The sequence below is a fragment of the Chaetomium fimeti genome (genome assembly GCF_033439085.1).
Source record: "Chaetomium fimeti strain CBS 168.71 chromosome Unknown B0H64scaffold_4, whole genome shotgun sequence".
Taxonomy (NCBI): Eukaryota; Fungi; Ascomycota; class Sordariomycetes; order Sordariales; family Chaetomiaceae; genus Chaetomium; species Chaetomium fimeti.
This window is the reverse complement of record NW_026944332.1, coordinates 2678485-2695102: the sequence shown is the minus strand read 5'-3', so window position 1 is coordinate 2695102 and position 16618 is coordinate 2678485. Positions and strand designations below refer to the sequence as shown.

The following is a 16618-nucleotide window of genomic DNA, read 5'->3' as shown; positions in this document are numbered from 1 at the left end:
GCTCTCTTTCTGCCACTCGGAACCCGAGCCGGGCATCATGAAAACAGAAACGGCAGGCAGCCTCCCGCTTCGATGCTCTCACTCGTCACTCGCAGTGGGTCTGCCACGGTCCAGACTGATTATATTCCATCAAGTTCCTTCCCTACAGGGGCATCCCAGGGCTCCAGTGGTTTGGGGACGCGAGGAATATTGCTCATCACAGTGCCCAGCACCCCGCGGAGGTCCTGCTGACGTGCGAGTGGTTGAAGGAACCTCTCAGAGACACCATGAGATCACCATGATCATCACGTACCGTGACTGGCGGAACTGGACCCAGCCCTAGCAAACCAAAACAGCCCTCCCCGTGTTGCTCATCACACGCGACGGCCGCTCTGCGGTTCTCGAAGCGCCCATCATGTGATTTCGAAATCGCGTCGACCAACACCCTTCGTGACCTCCTGCCTGAGAGGGGTGAAGGATCCAGGGGCTGTGAGTGGCGGATAACCCGGCCATTCCCTGACTCAACCTCCATCCACCGTGATGTTGACGTTTTGTTGGTGTTCGTAATGCTGACAGCACTCGTCACTGGACGAGCGGAGTCTCCTATCCCCTGTTTACGCACCCCCAACGGCCCCAAGGTCCATGCTGCGGAGAAAGTACATCGGGGATCAGCGTAACGTTCTCATCGAGCCGCCGCTTTCCGCAACAATGGGGAGCGAGGGTGCCGAGGATGTGAGAGCCGCCCTGAACCGTTCCGTTCCAAGGAGCCAAAGACATGTCCGGACGGTTTACGCTTCAGAAAGAGAGGAGAGGGCTAAGACGCGGGAGCGGGGTTATCGGCATACTGTGTAGTGTGTACACCAGCGCGGAGTCAACTCAGAAGGTTGAGTTAAACCACGAGCGGAAGCACCCACGCTACCCCCGATGCCACCATCGATTCTCTAACAGGCCCCTCTACTGCAGGCTCCATCTCAAGTCTATGACCACCCCATCTAGAATCCGCCACCGCCTCCGCCTCGCCATTTCAGTTACCGCGCAACTGTTCCGCCATGTCCACCCACCTTCGCCAACCCCCACCCCGCCAATGACTCCCTCGCCTACATCCTAAACGCAAACCTCTTCGCCCCCTCGGCGCCGACCGCCACCCGGAACACCGCCCCACCCAACCGCTGACTCTCTCCCTCTCCCTCGGCGTCGTCCGCCGTAGTAATGACCAGCTCTCCACCGCCAACCAGGTCGCAGCAAGTCGGGTTCCGCGTGGGGATGTTCACCTGGCCAATCAGCTGCCCGGCGGGCGAGATCTGGAGCACGCGCGCCTCGCCGTATACGGCGTGCCACAGGTTGCCGGCGGTGTCGACGCGGAAGCCGTCGGGCTCGCCGGGCCCGTCGTGGCGGTAGAAGACACGCTCGTTGGACAGGCTGCCTCCCGAGGCGGCGTCGTAGTCCCACGCCAGCACCTCGCGGGCCGTCGAGTGCGTAAAGTACATGGTGCGGCCGTCCGGCGAGAAGCCGATCGAATTGGGGATGGTGAGCCCGGCACGGGCGCGCGTCGGCGGGGTGGCGCGGGCGAAACGGTAGAGGGAGCCTTTTGGCCGGTTAATTGGAGCCAGGGAGAGGGTGGTGGAAGGGGGAGGGGGGGTGTAATGGTAAAATGGAAAATGATTGGTGTACTGGTTCGGGATGTTTATTTCGAAGGAGGGTTGCAGTGGAAGGTACGTCACGCCACATGGCATGTATGCATGGTTCAGAGGCTCGACGTGGTGGTTTGCGTACGAGAGTAACGGCACGGAGTTGCCGGTGAGAAAGGAGGCAGGTGAGTGATGTGGCCGTCACCGTTACCCTCGCATAGCTTGGGAGTCTGGCAGCTTGCCACGTGGATGGTGGCAGGTGTGGTTACCTGCTGCAAGGGGCTCGGACAACAGCAAACAACAACAGCAACGACAGCAATAGCAACAGCAACAAGAAGGCATAGCAAGGAAAACGCAAACTCACCCTCGGGCTGGAAAGGGCCCAGTCCAAAGTCCGTCATGGTCCCGAGCCAGAACCGGCCGTTCGGATCCACCGCGCCATCGTTGGTGCGGATTCGCTCGCCCTTCTCCTCGTCAAACCTGCTCACGTACTCGTACCTCCCCGTCTTCCTATCCAGCACCGCCAGGCCCTGCTTCGCCCCGACCAGGAGCGTGTCCTGCGGGTCCCGGCCCTCGATGTCGGCCGTGACGGTGACGGACTCGTCGAACTGGAGCGTCTTGAGCGACGAGGGGCCTTCGGTGAGCGAAACCGTGTGGAGCTGCTTCTTCTTGATGTCGACGAAGCGCACCGTGTTGGTGGCCGGCTCATAGTAGGGCCCCTCGCCGAGCGAGCAGTGCGTTTCCAGGTACGGCTCGCTCACGTGCCATTGCTGGATGACCTGGTTGTTCGCCATTGTTGTCGTGGTCTCTCGGTGAGAGGGACTTGGGAAGTCGGCCGGAGGCGGTTGTTCCGGGTCACGGTATAGTGGATGAGGTCACTCCCTTCCTGCTGAGTGGGCCCTTGGTATTTCGGGGCCGCGTTGATGCAAAGAAGTAGGATAATTGCAAGCTGCCACCAATGGGCAATGGCCATGGCCCTCACATTTTATGATCTGGCCTCGACTCCATGTGCGGAGCCTGAGGGAGCGGCCCGGCTCGCGGGGTTGCAATCATGAGACCGTCTAGTACGGATGGCGGCCCTCACATCCGTTACGGCGGTTGATGTTGACAGCCGACGGGAATACACCGGCGGGACAGCTTTGAACGGCCTGGAATGCCGTCCCGGCCAAGGACCGAAAGGCCGGGTAGAAGGGAGCCGGGTTGCGATTAACTACGCTGCTCGGTTGAGTCTAGAATTTGGAGGGGTTTGGGTTGGTGAATCTACAAAACTACCTAAGGAAGGTAACTTGAACTTTGAGCGTCCAGCAAACCTCGACCCAACACTAAGAAAGTGCCAGACTTTGGACCTCCCGCCCTCGCGCTCAATGGAGGCCCTTTGGGGTTTTCCTTACAAGTACTTAGGGTAAATAAGGTGGCTACTGAAAATATGGCTCTCCATCTCGATCGAACCTGCTATCGACACATCGGCGTTGGCCTGCAGAAGGGAACCTGCATGCCGTCGAAGCGCACAGGTATTGGCTGCCGTGGAGCTGCATAAGCACTTTCCGAAATTCAGAGCTGTCGTGCAGCACACTCTGCAGGTTCGTCCCACGCGGGTGCACCTGCCCGCCGCTCGCTGGCTGCGGTCAAACCTGTCAACAACCTTGAATAGCGAATTTCCGCCAGGGAAGGGTGGGGCGCAAACTAAGATTTCCAACTTGAAGTTGTCCCGCATCCATCCCGTGCAGTGGTCTTTTCCCACCATTCTTTCGACTGATTCATGTCCGATATGAACATGGTTGTTCACTGATCGAGGTGGCCTCGCTCCGTCACTGGGGTTGTTGTCACCGCACAGACGATATTTTATTTTATTTTGGGCGCAAGTTGCGAATTTCAGATGGTGCCGAAATGTGACCCGGGAACTGCCGTTCTGGGCTTGTATGTGCATGTACCTGAATTGGCACATTGTGAGAACTTCCACATCGCATATCCGCCGTTGGCACCTTGGGGTGCCGAGGGCATGTCTCGCACATTTCACTGCCCGTGTCACTCACCGTCACCATCATTGACCTGCCGCAGGCAAGGCAAGTCGAGGCGATGTCGAATTACAGCAACCAGGGCACCCGGGCACGTCCCAATTTCTTCAATGGGAACCTCGCTCATTTTGTGGGCGGACCTCCTTTTGGCCCCTGCGGGTAAGGTTGCGTTGGGCGCAAGGACAGGCGGCGGTTTTTTGGCGCTTGCAGGTTCCGACGCATGCAAGAAGCCCCACACACCAAGCTGCATGCAATCGCTGCATGCTGGATGCCCGCTGTTCGGGGATTGCGTTCTGAGCTGGCACGGACACGGACACCACCCACACGGGCACCCACACGGGCACCCACACGGGCACCCACACGACGGACACCACACACGGACAAACCCCAGGAATCGGTCATGCCCGCTTCATGCATGCCACCTGTTCCCGGCGCCCTGGTTGGGCCACTGCGAAACCGGCCAAGCCCATTCCTTCCCAAGTTGATGTCAAAGACTTCCAAGGCGGACACCGAGTTGAGCGGTCTTCGGCCTCGCGCTTGTCGCAAAAAGAGGCATGAGGGCGACGGTTCGGGAAAGCAGGATCCCGTGACTGGCCGACCGGGGCCCTCGATCTGGACAAGGTGCAGCTCGTTCGTCCTCGATTTGGCTTTCCGTGGGGGTCTCCAGCTTTGAGACATTCCACTCCGTCTGGACATGCCTCATGGGGAAGGTCCCTGATTTTCGTGAGAAACGATTCCATCATCAGCGTGGGTTGAAAATGAACGGGGGTTTACTCCGCCCATTCATTGCCCATTGCTTTTGAGTTCCTGGGACGTTTCGCCCGCGTTTTATCCTTTGCTTCTCGTGCTAGTGCGGGTTTCCGTCTCTCTCCCGTCTAGCGCGCTGAGAGTTAGAAAGAAAGTAACTATGTCCAGAAAATGAAGCTCTTCCCCGCAGTCCTTGTACATAACTCCATGTATGTACCAGAGCCGGGCTCGCCGGGGGGTCGGTTGCCGATGCGGTGAACAGGGCGGCGGGTTTCTTGGAGTATCGCCGGCCCCCACCCTTGGAGGACCTCAGACCCTTGCGAGTCGGTGTGTCTTGTGCAGCTCCCGGTCTCGCGAGAACGAACGATGCTGCAGTCTGCATGCCGTGGCAGCAGACCTGTGAGCGGTGTGTGTAGGCTTGACTTGACCAAGCCCGTGGCTCAATTAGCTCGGCGCTTCCGGGTCTCTGTCCAAGACAGGCATACAAACACACTCAAAACATAACAAGACTGTGGTTGGTTTGGTGTCGTGCCTCTGTTGACGTCTGAGGTCGCATCAACGGCCGCAGAGGTCGCCGGCAGTAGCCTCGCTCGTTCTCTATGGATGAATAGAACGGGCCAAGACACTTCGGATCGGCAGCCAACCGCTGCCCCACATGTGATGATGTCTCCATGGAATGCGGCGCACAGGCACTATCTGCACGACAGCCCAAGCTAACCGAACAGCTTCCATCGGGCGTCAATGCTCAATGCGGGCTGCAGGAGCGGATTGTCGAGGGCGGGCATGGACCATGGAGGATTGAAAGGGCTCGCCGGACATGGGGCATTCAAACCGAGGTGGACATTGAAGCGCGCCAATGGCCAATGAAAGGCACGGTCTCGACACCGGTCGGCTGAAAATCCCGGGCCGTTGCGTGGTCGACCAAGAGCCGGCGGTTGTCGAAGCCGAGCGAGAGAGAGCTTGCCAGAAACAGCTACTGCGGGAGGGAAACGATCTGTTGGAAGTTTCGGAAGCTTCCACCCAAGCGCGTTGGCCTGGCCTCCCGAGCAGCCGAGCAGGCTCCTTTTCTCGCGAATGCTTCCCGCTCGCTCCCGCCCGCCTTCATTAGTTACCGTCGGGATGGCATCACAGCTGAACGGCAATGCCGACGATCACCAGCGGCCTTGCGATCTCGAGGGAGGTCTGTGCGGTGTGACTGGACGCCCGATTCTGCAACGCACGTCCGGGGTTGCAGAAATGATCCGATGGGGGGGGAAGTTCAGATCTTCAAGCTCACTTTTAGTTATCTGATGTTGACATGCCTGATTGCATTACACGGTATCCAAGTTTGCTTGTGGTTGGGTACCAAGAAAGTCGTATCCAATCCAGACTTCTGTGCAAGTATTCCGTATACTGTGCGTGTCGATCCAGAAGTATCTTTATCCACAGTATACGTACAGACACACACTCCTTCGTGCCAGGTTGGCGGGCAGTTTCGGCGCCCAGGGTCCGGGACCAGGGCGCGCCGAGGCGAGGTGGTTTGGTCTTCAATGCCCTGATCGCAGACCACGCAGACGGCAGATGGCGGTGGCCAGCAGCGGGAGAGCGGGATTTGGTGACGTTATTTGAGGCTAGCGTAGGGCTACCTTGTCCGCCTTCCGCCTTCCGCGCACATCGTCAGCCATCCACCCATGGGCTCAAAACGCTCTGGCGGGAAAGCGCTAATCCCCGTTTAGCGTCGCCCGTTCCTGTGAACTCCCCGGGCCCACACAACCACGCGGGCAAAATGCAACTCGGCGCTGCAGTTGCACACAGTGCCAACCAGTGTCAATGCAACATCGGCAACGATCACGCCTTCCGGAGATTTGAGCGGTCGACACGAAAATGAGAAGAACAAAAGCAGAAACTGGCAAGAGCCACGCGGATCATGTCAATTTTAGGAGTCAAAGAACGGTTTGAACTGCTCCTACCTTATCCAAGCAAAGCACATCCCGACCTCGTCACCAACCTAGGTAGGTGCCCTCCAGTTAGACCTAGGTAGTCGACTCTCTCACGGAGTAATCTGTACCTCAGACCGAGCATGGACAATGGAAGTTAGGTGGTAGGTATTCCAAACAAGCAACCTCAATTGCCAAAACACACACCTCGCAACCTTGCAAACCTGGCAATCGACACGCCATGCTAGCGAGTGCCTTATTTTCCATTTTCGGCACCATGTGCTGGACACGAGACGCTGATGAGAAGCCGCCACGCACTCCACGCTCTTCCATCTGCATTCTTCTCCACTCGCACCAACATCCCGGCACGAACTGGTCAAGGACGAGGGACGCTCGGCGGCCTATCCCCGCGACCCGCACCGTGGATTCATGGGTTCATGGGTTCATGGGTTCGCGGGTGGATTTCCAATAGTTTATTCTGCTCGTTATTTGATCACTCGCATGCTCCTTCTCCCTTCGCCGGGCCATCACCGAGGACTCGTTCATCAGCTCAGCCACCTTCACATGAGGTGGCCCCGGGGCAGGGGAAGGGGAAGGGTCCGTCTCGGGACAATTCTGGGCCCTCGTTTTGTCGAGTCAGCGTACTCAGACCCGCCCTGCCGAGCCCGCCTGCGCCATGGCCCATGGGTGATGACGGACATGTCGGATCCCGCCAGCCCAAAAGCTGTTTGTGTCGTGTTGTCTGCCGAACTGCGGCAGCGCCTGGGGCGAGGTCGTCAGCCACTTTGCGGTGCCGAGCGCGGATCCGGCAACGTCCATCAGGCCGTCTTGACAGGGTGACGGGATGCTTGTCATGCCCGGTCGACACACCCACCCCAGACCAAGCAGGGAGGGAGGCACGCACACACACACACACACACACACTCTTTCGCCTCGCAGATCTCATCTCGCATCTCCCAGCCAAGAAACCCCAGCGGTGCCCCAGATGACGACACGTCAGGGTTCCCGTCAACGCTCTTGCTGTCGCCCTTGGCTTGGTTCGGCACGTTTACCTTGCTCCCGGACCCTAGAACGTCGCGTCACTGCTGGCTGTCTGTCTCCAGAACATGTGCGGAAATGTGACATGACGAGCCCGATGCAGACGCAAGCCGCGAGGATCCGCCACGGTTGCCAAACAGGGCGTCGTGGCGGTCTTGTCGGTGAGCGCCTTTCTCGCTCCATTATCACTTTACCGCTCCCGCCCGAGATACGTACCTATGGATGCCTGTCTGCACATGTAGATACACGCAGATATCCCACGTTATCAGCGTCAGTTCGCTCAGCCGAAGGACGTGTGGCATGAGAAAAGGGTCTCTCCGTATCCACCAAAGAGGCCGCCGCGTCTTTTTTTTTGTCACTTTCGCTTTATCCCCGACCGTCGTGCATGGGCCGGGGCGTCTTCAAAGTGGCCCTGGGCCGAGATACCCGTCGTCCGGGGACCACCCAGTCACCGCGATGCCATGCAGAGAGAGCCGCTGGCGGTGATCATGCCAAGCTGCCAAGGCAAGCGTCATTCTTGATGCTGCCCCTTTCGCACTAGCTAGGACGTATTTGCAGGGCTTGCAAAGAACCACGAACGCCTGGTGCGAGCCACATTTCCATAAACTCGGGGCCGGTTCTTGGGTTTCAAGGTGTCAGGGCGGTCAACCAACCCCCCTCCCCTTCCCCCCACACCCCAACTTGAGCATGGGAATTAAGGCGTTCATTGTCGTAGAGGAGCTGCGGGATGCCTTGTCGTCATCAGGACCGTTATTGCCTCTGCCCGTCATTTACAAAATAAGAAAATCCAGAACTCATCTCAGCCAACCAATTTTTCAGAAGGAAGCACCCGTCAAGCCCCGGTTGTGGCCTGCGGTCGAGCACGCAGCATGCCTTTCCCCCCCTTGCTAACCCCATGCACCCCGGTTTCCGACTGGACCCCCCCCGGGCGACGAGAGTGTGGGCTGTCATCTGCCTGCCCGTGAGGTACCGGCAAAGAGGAAGACCGGTGGACGCAGAAGGGGCGGCCCAAAAGGACCAGGGCGATGAAAATCTGCTGGCTCTTTAAAGTCTGCTGTTGTTTGGAAGCAGCCCGAGCTTATTACCAAGCTCTTCTTCCAACGGCGTGTTTCCGAAGGATTCCACACACACCCCCTTCAGTCGAAGAAAGAACGGATCAACCGTCTCGACAAACGGTACATGGTACATTACATGTACTTCGTACAGGTTCCGATATTGAGACACCATAACCGCCGCGCGAAACTCTCGACACAGGTCCAGGCAAAGCTTCGGATTCCCTGTCTCTAGGCTCTTCGACATTCGCCAAAACAGAAAAACACCAGACAGCACTACTTCTCCACTACTTACGAGGGCGTGCGGTTCAGGAGAAACCAAGAGCGAGTGCCCTGGTCTGTTGTTGATTTGGTGTCCATTCAGACCACGGGAACCCCCCCCGAGCCCACTCCGGCGTCCGGAGCCAGTAAGTTGGGTCAGAGTCAACTTGAGGTCAACGACTGGCTGTTCCTGCCCGCATCCCATCAAACTTCGGCCCACTGCAACAACCACGATTCCGGTATCGATCGCTCCGCTGCCGCTCTGCACCTCCCGTCTGTCATGCTTGGCTCCGAGTCACCTTGTCTGCTACTCCCTCGTCCCGCTAGCTAGCGGCGTGGCTTCACCGGTCTCTGTGTGTGGCACACCCCCGGCCTAACGCCAGCACATCTCCTGCTGCGGTCCCCGGACACGTACTTTTCTGCATTTCTCTGAACGCCTGCTCCCACCCTACCGCAGCTCGACCCCGGGTCATCCTTCGACCCTCCATCGCCGACGTGGCCGTGGCCCGTATTCCTAGTCCTTTAGCGGGCCACGCTCCTCCTCCCCGTACAACAACCGAAGCCGCTCGCTGCTGCTGCTGCCATCCGGACTCGGCAGCTTGCTCGCACCTGCAAAGCAACACGCACGTCATTGTCCCGGATCCCAATCCGTCAGTGTGGCGATCCAGTCGGTTCCTCCGTGGGCCCAAGAACCAGCGCGGAGCTGGGTAGGTGCTCTCTCCTTGCAGCTGTTGTCAACGGCTCACTGCAGCGAGGGCGTGTGCATCCCCCCGAGCCGGGTACCGGGTGTTGGTTCCGACCAGGAACCCACCGGGGAGGCAATACTTGGGAGCGCCCGCCGAAGTCAATGTCAGCGACCCCCAGACCTCAAGAGCGAAGGGGAAAAGACCGCGATGTCGCAGGGGGATTCTGCGCCTCGCCCTGCCTCTCGCAATTCATCGCGGTCTCCGGCGACAGCGACAAATACCGCAACCTCCCCCCCCCTCCAGCGAAGTCGTGCCTACCGAGATGACTCGAGATCACAACCGCCGCTTCGTGATCCTAGCGGCTTTGTGCTAACGCAAGGCGACGGGACCAACCAGTTGGGCGGGAACGGGACTCCAGACACGCGCCGCATATCAAATCCGGCTGGTTCATACGCGAGCTTGCCTGGGCAGTCTCCGTCTCTGTCACAACCTTCGGCCTCGGGAGGGTCTCAACAGCCAGGCATGGGGGCCGGCCAGTACGGGGCGGAGGGATCTCCGTCCCAACACTTTATCTACCAGACGCCGGGCCTTACCACTCCACGCTCAACACACCAGACCATTCCCTCAACAACGTCTCCGGCGAGACCACCCACGTCGGCAGACCGGGGATCTCCCCAGGCCGTCCATCCGTACCCCATGGCAGCGAGGCGGATCCTGACACCGAAATCGCCCAGGACAACGAGCCTGAGCCGAGCCGCGATGAGGACAGTGGACGCACAGCATCTCGCGACGAGCCTCCCAACCCCAGGGCCAAGAGGCGCTACTTCAGGGCATGACGCCCAGACATACGGCAGTGCAGCTTCGCCCCTCGGGCCACCACCGCAACTACGCAACCCCACCCCCGGACAGGGACCCGCGGCGTCCGGGCCAACCCGGCCAACATCCAGCCTTGCCCGGTCGCTTTCGCACCCCAACCTAGGCCACGCCCCCCCACCAACGCCAGTCACCGAACCATCACAACCCAGAAGCCTGAAGCGCGAGCACAGCGGGCGGCCGGTCATGTCAGGGCCCCCATTTGCGTCGCCGCTGTCTGCCAGCCAACAGTATGGTGCATCGGGGGTTATGGGGGACCCGAGGTGGGGACCTGGGCTTTTCGGTTCAATGCCTGCTGGCGGGGGAGGAAACGTAGGCATGAACGAAGGGCAGCCGCTGTTGACCATTACGCCGAGACATGGCGACGAGATCGTGGTCCCCATTGACGTCCATCAGGGATCCAAACAGGCAGACCAAAAACGGCAGCGCAACGCAGGGGCTTCGGCGAGATTTCGACAGCGGAAGAAGGAGCGTGAGAAGGAGCAACAAGAGGAATTGCAGAAGTTGGAAAGCGACAACCGGGAGCTGGAGAGGAGAAACGAGGAGCTTGCGAGGCGCTTCCAGGCTCTCGAAGCCGAACGAGAATTCTACCGGAACGAACGAAACCGGCTGCGGGATATCGTCTCTCAAATGCCCGGCGGCAGCGAGTGGGCCGGTCGGGAGCCACCGAGCCCGATCTTGGGAGCCGCAGGAGGCCCTTCTGCATCCGACGGCAGCGTTATGCTCGCTCACCAGGCGCCTCCGCCGCCCCCTCCGCCTCCTTCCCATGGCCACTCGCAGTCCCAGCATCACCAGGCCCCATTCTACCAGTCTCTAGTCCATCCACTCGCACACGCGAACTCCCGGTCTGGTTCTTACGGCGACTCATCCGGGCTTGAACCCCCCGCAAGGCGGAGGAGGACCGATTCCGAACCACAGCTCCCGACGAGCTCGTACAACCTCATGACACCTACAACGTTGCCACCCATTACCGGGCCCTCGCCGCCGCACTCCACCTTCGGCATCCCCCCATCGCCGCACGTTACACCACCCCTCGGGGTCGCGCGGTTGCCGCCGTTGCGGTTCGATCAGGCTCGGACACCGTCGACAACGCCGCCCCCCATCCCCACAGCGCCGCCTCCGCAACCGATACCCTCTCAATCCAATAGCCCGTACATCAGGGCGAGGAGGTTCCCCCACGAAACCGGGTGGGCGACGGATCCGCGCCCGGAAACGGAGGGCGGCCCCAGGTGATGGGGTTAGATACAAAGCCATCTCGGGATTCCCAACACATAGATTGCATTTGATCAATCGTTCCCCTTTTCTCGTCATTCATTTTTTTTTCCTTTTGCAGTTCGGGTCATACTAGAGAGAGGCCTTACAGATCTGCCGGGCAACTGGCAAACGGGGTTCATTACGGGGGGAAGAGAAAACCAAGAGTTCTGCCTCATCGGGTCTTGTTTCAGTTTGTCTATTTTGGTTTCTTGTTCACTCCTTTGCTCTCTCTCTCTCTCTCTCCCCCTCGAACACACACACACGCACACACGCACACACGCACACACGCGCCACACTCATATGGCTTACCTGAGTTACTGCTTCCTGCTACCTACTAATCACCACCACCTTCCCCACCCACGCATGCATAGGATTACATCTCGTGTTTTTCATCAGGTTTGGCTTTGCTTGTTCTACATTTCCGGCACAAATGCTGCGGGGGGTCTCTGGCAAGGTGTTTGAGATTATTCTTGGGTTTATTTCCGCGGTTAACGGTGTTTACGGGGCTTTTTCGTCAGTCGATAATTGGGCGGCATTCGTATATAATTTCCTGTCTCTCCCTTTCAGGACTCGTCTCCTTTTTGTTTATCTGTTTAGCGGGGCGGAGCATTTTGATACCAGATTGGTCTAAAAAAGTCTGTTTTTATTTCTATTTTTTTATTGTTATTATTTCCCCTCCTATTTTCCCCCGCCAACCAGCTCAGCCACTAGCTCGCGTACTGATCACCATCACCGCTTTTTTTCATTGGATACCCAAACCGGCCGAAGCAGGGCGGTTCACGCTGGGGCGGACGAATGGAGCGAAGGGGGGGCGAGGGCATGGGGTTGATGGGGAGGATGGGGAGGATGGGTGGATGGAAGAGTGACACCGATGGGGGAAAACGGGGGGAGGTTGATGTTGGCAGCTGGGGAGAAACACCCAAGCAGCAAACTGCGCATCCTGTTGCATGGTGCATGCGTATGATTCACTCATGCAGCTATGGCGTCGGGCGGTGTATTCAGTAATTCGAACGCCGAGAAAACCTTGTCTCGGACAAGTCCGCGCTTCTTAGACAGAGAGAGACACTGAGCTGCCCGACTCAGGCAGGAACCCTTCCCGAAAAGGAAGGACACGAAAACAGAAAAACTTAGAATGATCCAAAACCGTCCCGTCACACCTTCCTGCCGGATTGCCAATGCCGTGTGACTCGAAGCTATTCCCAAAACCGCCTGCCCCTTGTCACCCGGCATTCCTATTTGATAAACTTTGCTAGCCTGGGCGGTTCGCCGAGCCTCTTGTTGACGACCTACCTGATTTATTTTCTTTCAGACTTCTCCTATCCGCTCCCACCCCGACACCGGTGCTCATCACGCATGTCAGCCTGTTGCATGCTTCGCCGCGGCACTGCTCGGTCGCGTGCCCCGGTTAGTTGGACTGCACTGGCAGCCCATAACGTGTCGTTTCTTTTTTGGTGGGGGCGAAGGAAGGGGCAGGGCGTTAACTTACAGATTGGGTATTTTTGCCCACTCGCCATTACCGCCCCCAGCGCGACATTCCCTATGGGGGAAGTATTAGCACTTTTGATGTCGCGCATCTCGGCTCTTTACCTTGGCTACGGGAACATCCCAATCGGTAACCCCTGGCAAAGACGCCCTTTTTGCCCAACGAGGACCAGAAAAGTCTCGGCCCTACTTCCCCCGTAGTGCAACAGCGGGAACAACACGGGCGCCGTGTCATGTTTTAGTTACGGCATGTCACCACCCGCTTCCATCCTCACCTCCTTCTCGGGGCAGTGGAGGAAGGGGGGGAGGGGTGTGGGTGGCGTCAGCTAAGACAGGTCCGGCGGGCGACCCACCCATCAGAAATGTCTTGCAGTCGTTGCTCTCGTATATCAGCCATACAGAGTCGTTCATTATGTGAGTTTTCCATGCTGCATGTTGCGGCGGGTGATTCGCCTCATGGGCTTGTTTGGGCAACAACGTGCCGTTGGTTTGGGCGAATCGGCCGCGGACCGTTGCGAAGGGGTGGGCGCTGATCCGTGAGACTATTTGCGCTGTTCATCATCACCGAAGCGCGGGAATAATCTGAAACAAAGCAAGCAGGACAGATGGTCTTGGCATGGCGCGGAATCACCAACAGAGGATGGTTTGCTTTCGTCAAGAGCGGGTAGCACTGTGGCGTTTGTCGCCATATGCGCCTTCTCTGCAAGATCTGCTTCGATGTCTCACTTTTTACCAACCCGCCGACCACGGATCTTCCGCACACTTCCAACATGTGTCATGTGTTTGTGAACGTGTCAAATTGACAAGTTGGAGTCCGCCGACTTCCGCATCTGGCCAGCCGCTGCTGGTCATGAGCTTGGTGATTCCGGGTGACGACAATCCTAAAATGTCCGAAACAAACACGCGTGACGGAGAAACGTGAGACCCGGGGGGTTCTGATTCCAAATTGGGTAATTCGGGGAGTTAGGCGGGCGCCAAACTGAGCGAGAATTCCGAATCCGAGACTTGATCGTCGCCGGAAAGGAACAGTTGGGTAGAAGTGGTCCCGGGATGGAACAAACGCCCAGATTTTAAGGCCTTGTCCTTGTTTCTGGTGTGTGCATCTCATAACCAAGTGGGCATTATCACGTAACTAACTATCACGTAATGCGAAGCGGAGAGTGTCGAATGGGGGGAAGCGGAAGATCAACCTGGATATCGGACTCAGACCGAGCGTCGTCCGGAGCATCCCCATCAGTGCGCCGTCTCGGCGGCGCGGTGGAGGCACCACCATTCCTCCCGTCCCGTAGCTAGCGACGTTACATCACCCGGTCCGTCGGGTCCGGCTACAGGGATCAAACTTCGGTCCACACGCGGCGGACCATCCCAGAGCCATGGAACCGAAGGGTGTGCCCGGGTGGTGGAGGTGGAGTACGGGATCGGGTGCAGTACTCGTCCATTGCGTGCGATGCGTGCACAAAGACCACATCGATGGGCGGTGGTCCAACATCAACTGACCGCCCAGAGGCAAAGATACTGGACAAGACAAAATGCCGTGCCCGGTAAACGCCATGCTGAAGATATGAAGATACAACGAACAACAAATACAGCATGTCTCTGCCCGTCCAAGCCATCCTCGGACACCAAGTCGCAATGGCGCTCAGTTGCTACAGATCACCCCACGACGAGACGAGTCGTCTGAAACTGAGAGTTCGCATCTAAGACAGAGGAACGGATGGCGGCAGATCTGGCCGAACAATGAGGCCGAGGGGTGAGACTGGCCAAGTTGCACGAGGAGGTGCCACATACACGTTGCTGTTGTCTTTGAGCAGAAGGTAGAGGCTGTGGAAGAGAGAAAGGGTGGTCCCTGTATTTTTTTGGTGGGGGAGGCGGGGAAGGAGGGGTCACTTTTATGGGGCTTCGATTTTATGTCTTGGCATCAAGGGCTGTCACGTGACCACAGACAGCAACAATGTCTCCACTGTTTAGCGCAAGCCTTCTTTTGTATGGACCTCCTAACAGCTGGTCCGGGAACTGCGATCCGCGCGACGTCACTCCCCGGGTTGAGAAGCCTCGAACCAGCGGAAACCACAAATCTCGGATTCAAAGCATTTTCCTGTCGACCAAGATGGAATCGCCTCGCTCACCCAAACGGCGACGGATCCTATCTTCCATCAATCCGCCAGAGACAAACGCTGAGGATGATCAACCGAGATACTACAAGCGCGACCGCACAATGACCCCCGACGCCTCTGCACCACGAGGGGAGGAATTACCAGTAAAAGAGGAGCACAAGACAACCGACAACCGATCAGAGCCACAGGACCAGGACTCGGACGCCCCCAGGCCGACAAAGTTCCGCTTCAAATCCAAGTCGTCTCGATCATCGCGGCGGCGCGAGGGAGAGGAAGACGATGACCGCCGCCGGCGCCGGCATCGGCATAGATCTCGATCACACTCTCGGGGCAGAGACGGAGACAACGACGACCCCAAAGAGAAAAGACGGTCACGACGGCACGACGACCCCGACAGAGAAAACCACCGCCACCGTCACCGGCATCATCACCGCCGCCGCAGACACCGCTCCAAATCCCCACGGCAGCAGCAACAACCACAACCACCACAAGACGACCAAGACCACGACCCCTTCCAACCCGCCCCTCTCTCCCCCACCACCGCCTTCCGCGAGTCCCTCTTCGACGCCATGGCCGACGACGAGGGCGCCGCCTACTGGGAATCCGTCTACGGCCAGCCCATCCACATCTACCACCCCCCCAACCCCAACAACCCCAACCCCACCAACCCCGGTGGCACCACCGCCCTCGATCACATGACCGACGACGAGTACGCCGCCTACGTGCGCCAGAAGATGTGGGAGAAGACGCACGCGGGGCTGCTCGAGGCGCGCGCCCGCCGCGACGCCGAGCGCGCCGAGGCCGCGCGCAAGGCCGACGCCCAGGCCCGTGTCGATCGCGAGATGGAGCGCTGTTTGAGACGCGGTGAAGAGAGGCGCCGGAGGAAGGGGTGGCGTGAGAGGTGGGAGGGGTATTTGGCTCGTTGGGCCGCGTGGGAGGCGCGTAGGGAGGAGGGGGGGGTGGGGGTCGGGGTGGAGGGGATTCCGTGGCCTGTTTTGGATGGTTTGGATGGTTTGGAGGGGGGTGGTGGGGGTGCGTTGAGGGATGGGGAGGGGGCGGTGAGGGTGGCGGAGGTGAGGGCGTTTTTTGTGAATGGGATTGGGTTGGGGGAGGAGGTGGTGGGGGAGAAGGGGTTTGCGGCGAGGCTGAGGGAGGAGAGGGTGAGGTGGCACCCGGATAAGGTGCAGCAGCGGCTTGGGGGGGAGGTGGACGAGAAGGTGATGCGGGATGTGACGGCGATTTTTCAGGTCGTGGATGCGTTGTGGAATGATACCCGGAAGAAGAGCGGCTAGGCGTTATGGAGTGGTTGGGTTATGGGGTGGGTTGTTACAACTGATAGATATGTTTCACGCGGCTTTAAGAGGGCCGTTGGGTCATTTTCAATGAGACGCCATTCCCAAACCTGAGCACGCTTCAACTTTGTGAAGGCATCTGAAGACCGACCTTCCAAATGCTATGTTAGGCCTCACGTAGCCATCTACACAAGCACTCATACAAGCACGCAACTCAGTGCTGTACGTGCAGCTCTATACAATATTCAACTCACAGCCCATGCTTCGATCCAGGTTCCAGA

At 58.6% G+C, this 16618-nt stretch overlaps 5 protein-coding genes across 5 annotated transcripts; 4 read left to right on the top strand and 1 right to left on the bottom strand.

Moving 5' to 3' along the window:
- Positions 1-953: 953 nt before the first annotated feature.
- B0H64DRAFT_159634 (uncharacterized protein) lies at positions 954-2697 on the bottom strand. Its single transcript, XM_062798573.1, has 2 exons — positions 1972-2697; positions 954-1564 (listed from the first exon to the last, which is right to left on the bottom strand). The coding sequence occupies exons 1-2, from the start codon at positions 2399-2401 to the stop codon at positions 1077-1079; spliced, it is 918 nt and encodes a 305-aa protein (XP_062659466.1). The 5' UTR covers positions 2402-2697; the 3' UTR covers positions 954-1076.
- A 741-nt stretch (positions 2698-3438) lies between these two features.
- On the top strand, positions 3439-4288 carry B0H64DRAFT_159621 (uncharacterized protein). Its single transcript, XM_062798572.1, has one exon. It carries the CDS (start codon positions 3484-3486, stop codon positions 4105-4107), a length of 624 nt encoding a protein of 207 aa, XP_062659465.1. The 5' UTR covers positions 3439-3483; the 3' UTR covers positions 4108-4288.
- A 2229-nt stretch (positions 4289-6517) lies between these two features.
- On the top strand, positions 6518-6946 carry B0H64DRAFT_396905 (uncharacterized protein). The gene has a single exon (XM_062803842.1). The coding sequence runs from the start codon at positions 6527-6529 to the stop codon at positions 6755-6757; it is 231 nt and encodes a 76-aa protein (XP_062659464.1). The 5' UTR covers positions 6518-6526; the 3' UTR covers positions 6758-6946.
- A 1246-nt stretch (positions 6947-8192) lies between these two features.
- On the top strand, positions 8193-11428 carry B0H64DRAFT_417534 (uncharacterized protein; the record flags this gene model as incomplete). Its single annotated transcript, XM_062805251.1, has 6 exons — positions 8193-8228; positions 8260-8289; positions 8395-8516; positions 8761-8782; positions 9365-9688; positions 9719-11428. The coding sequence occupies 6 exons, from the start codon at positions 8193-8195 to the stop codon at positions 11426-11428; spliced, it is 2244 nt and encodes a 747-aa protein (XP_062659463.1).
- A 3718-nt stretch (positions 11429-15146) lies between these two features.
- On the top strand, positions 15147-16337 carry B0H64DRAFT_442303 (uncharacterized protein; the record flags this gene model as incomplete). The annotated part of the gene is made up of 1 exon (XM_062806632.1): positions 15147-16337. The coding sequence occupies one exon, from the start codon at positions 15147-15149 to the stop codon at positions 16335-16337; it is 1191 nt and encodes a 396-aa protein (XP_062659462.1).
- Between the last annotated feature and the right edge of the window lie 281 nt (positions 16338-16618).

Bases quoted from the DNA above. Each gene is read 5' to 3' on its own strand.
- B0H64DRAFT_159634 (XM_062798573.1), bottom strand. From the start codon at position 2,401: ATGGCGAACAACCAGGTCATCCAGCAATGGCACGTGAGCGAGCCGTAC. The intron at 1,565-1,971 runs GTGAGTTTGCGT...ACCGGCCAAAAG, and splicing joins GGGCCCTTTCCAGCCCGAGG to GCTCCCTCTACCGTTTCGCC.
- B0H64DRAFT_159621 (XM_062798572.1), top strand. From the start codon at position 3,484: ATGGTGCCGAAATGTGACCCGGGAACTGCCGTTCTGGGCTTGTATGTG.
- B0H64DRAFT_396905 (XM_062803842.1), top strand. From the start codon at position 6,527: ATGCTAGCGAGTGCCTTATTTTCCATTTTCGGCACCATGTGCTGGACA.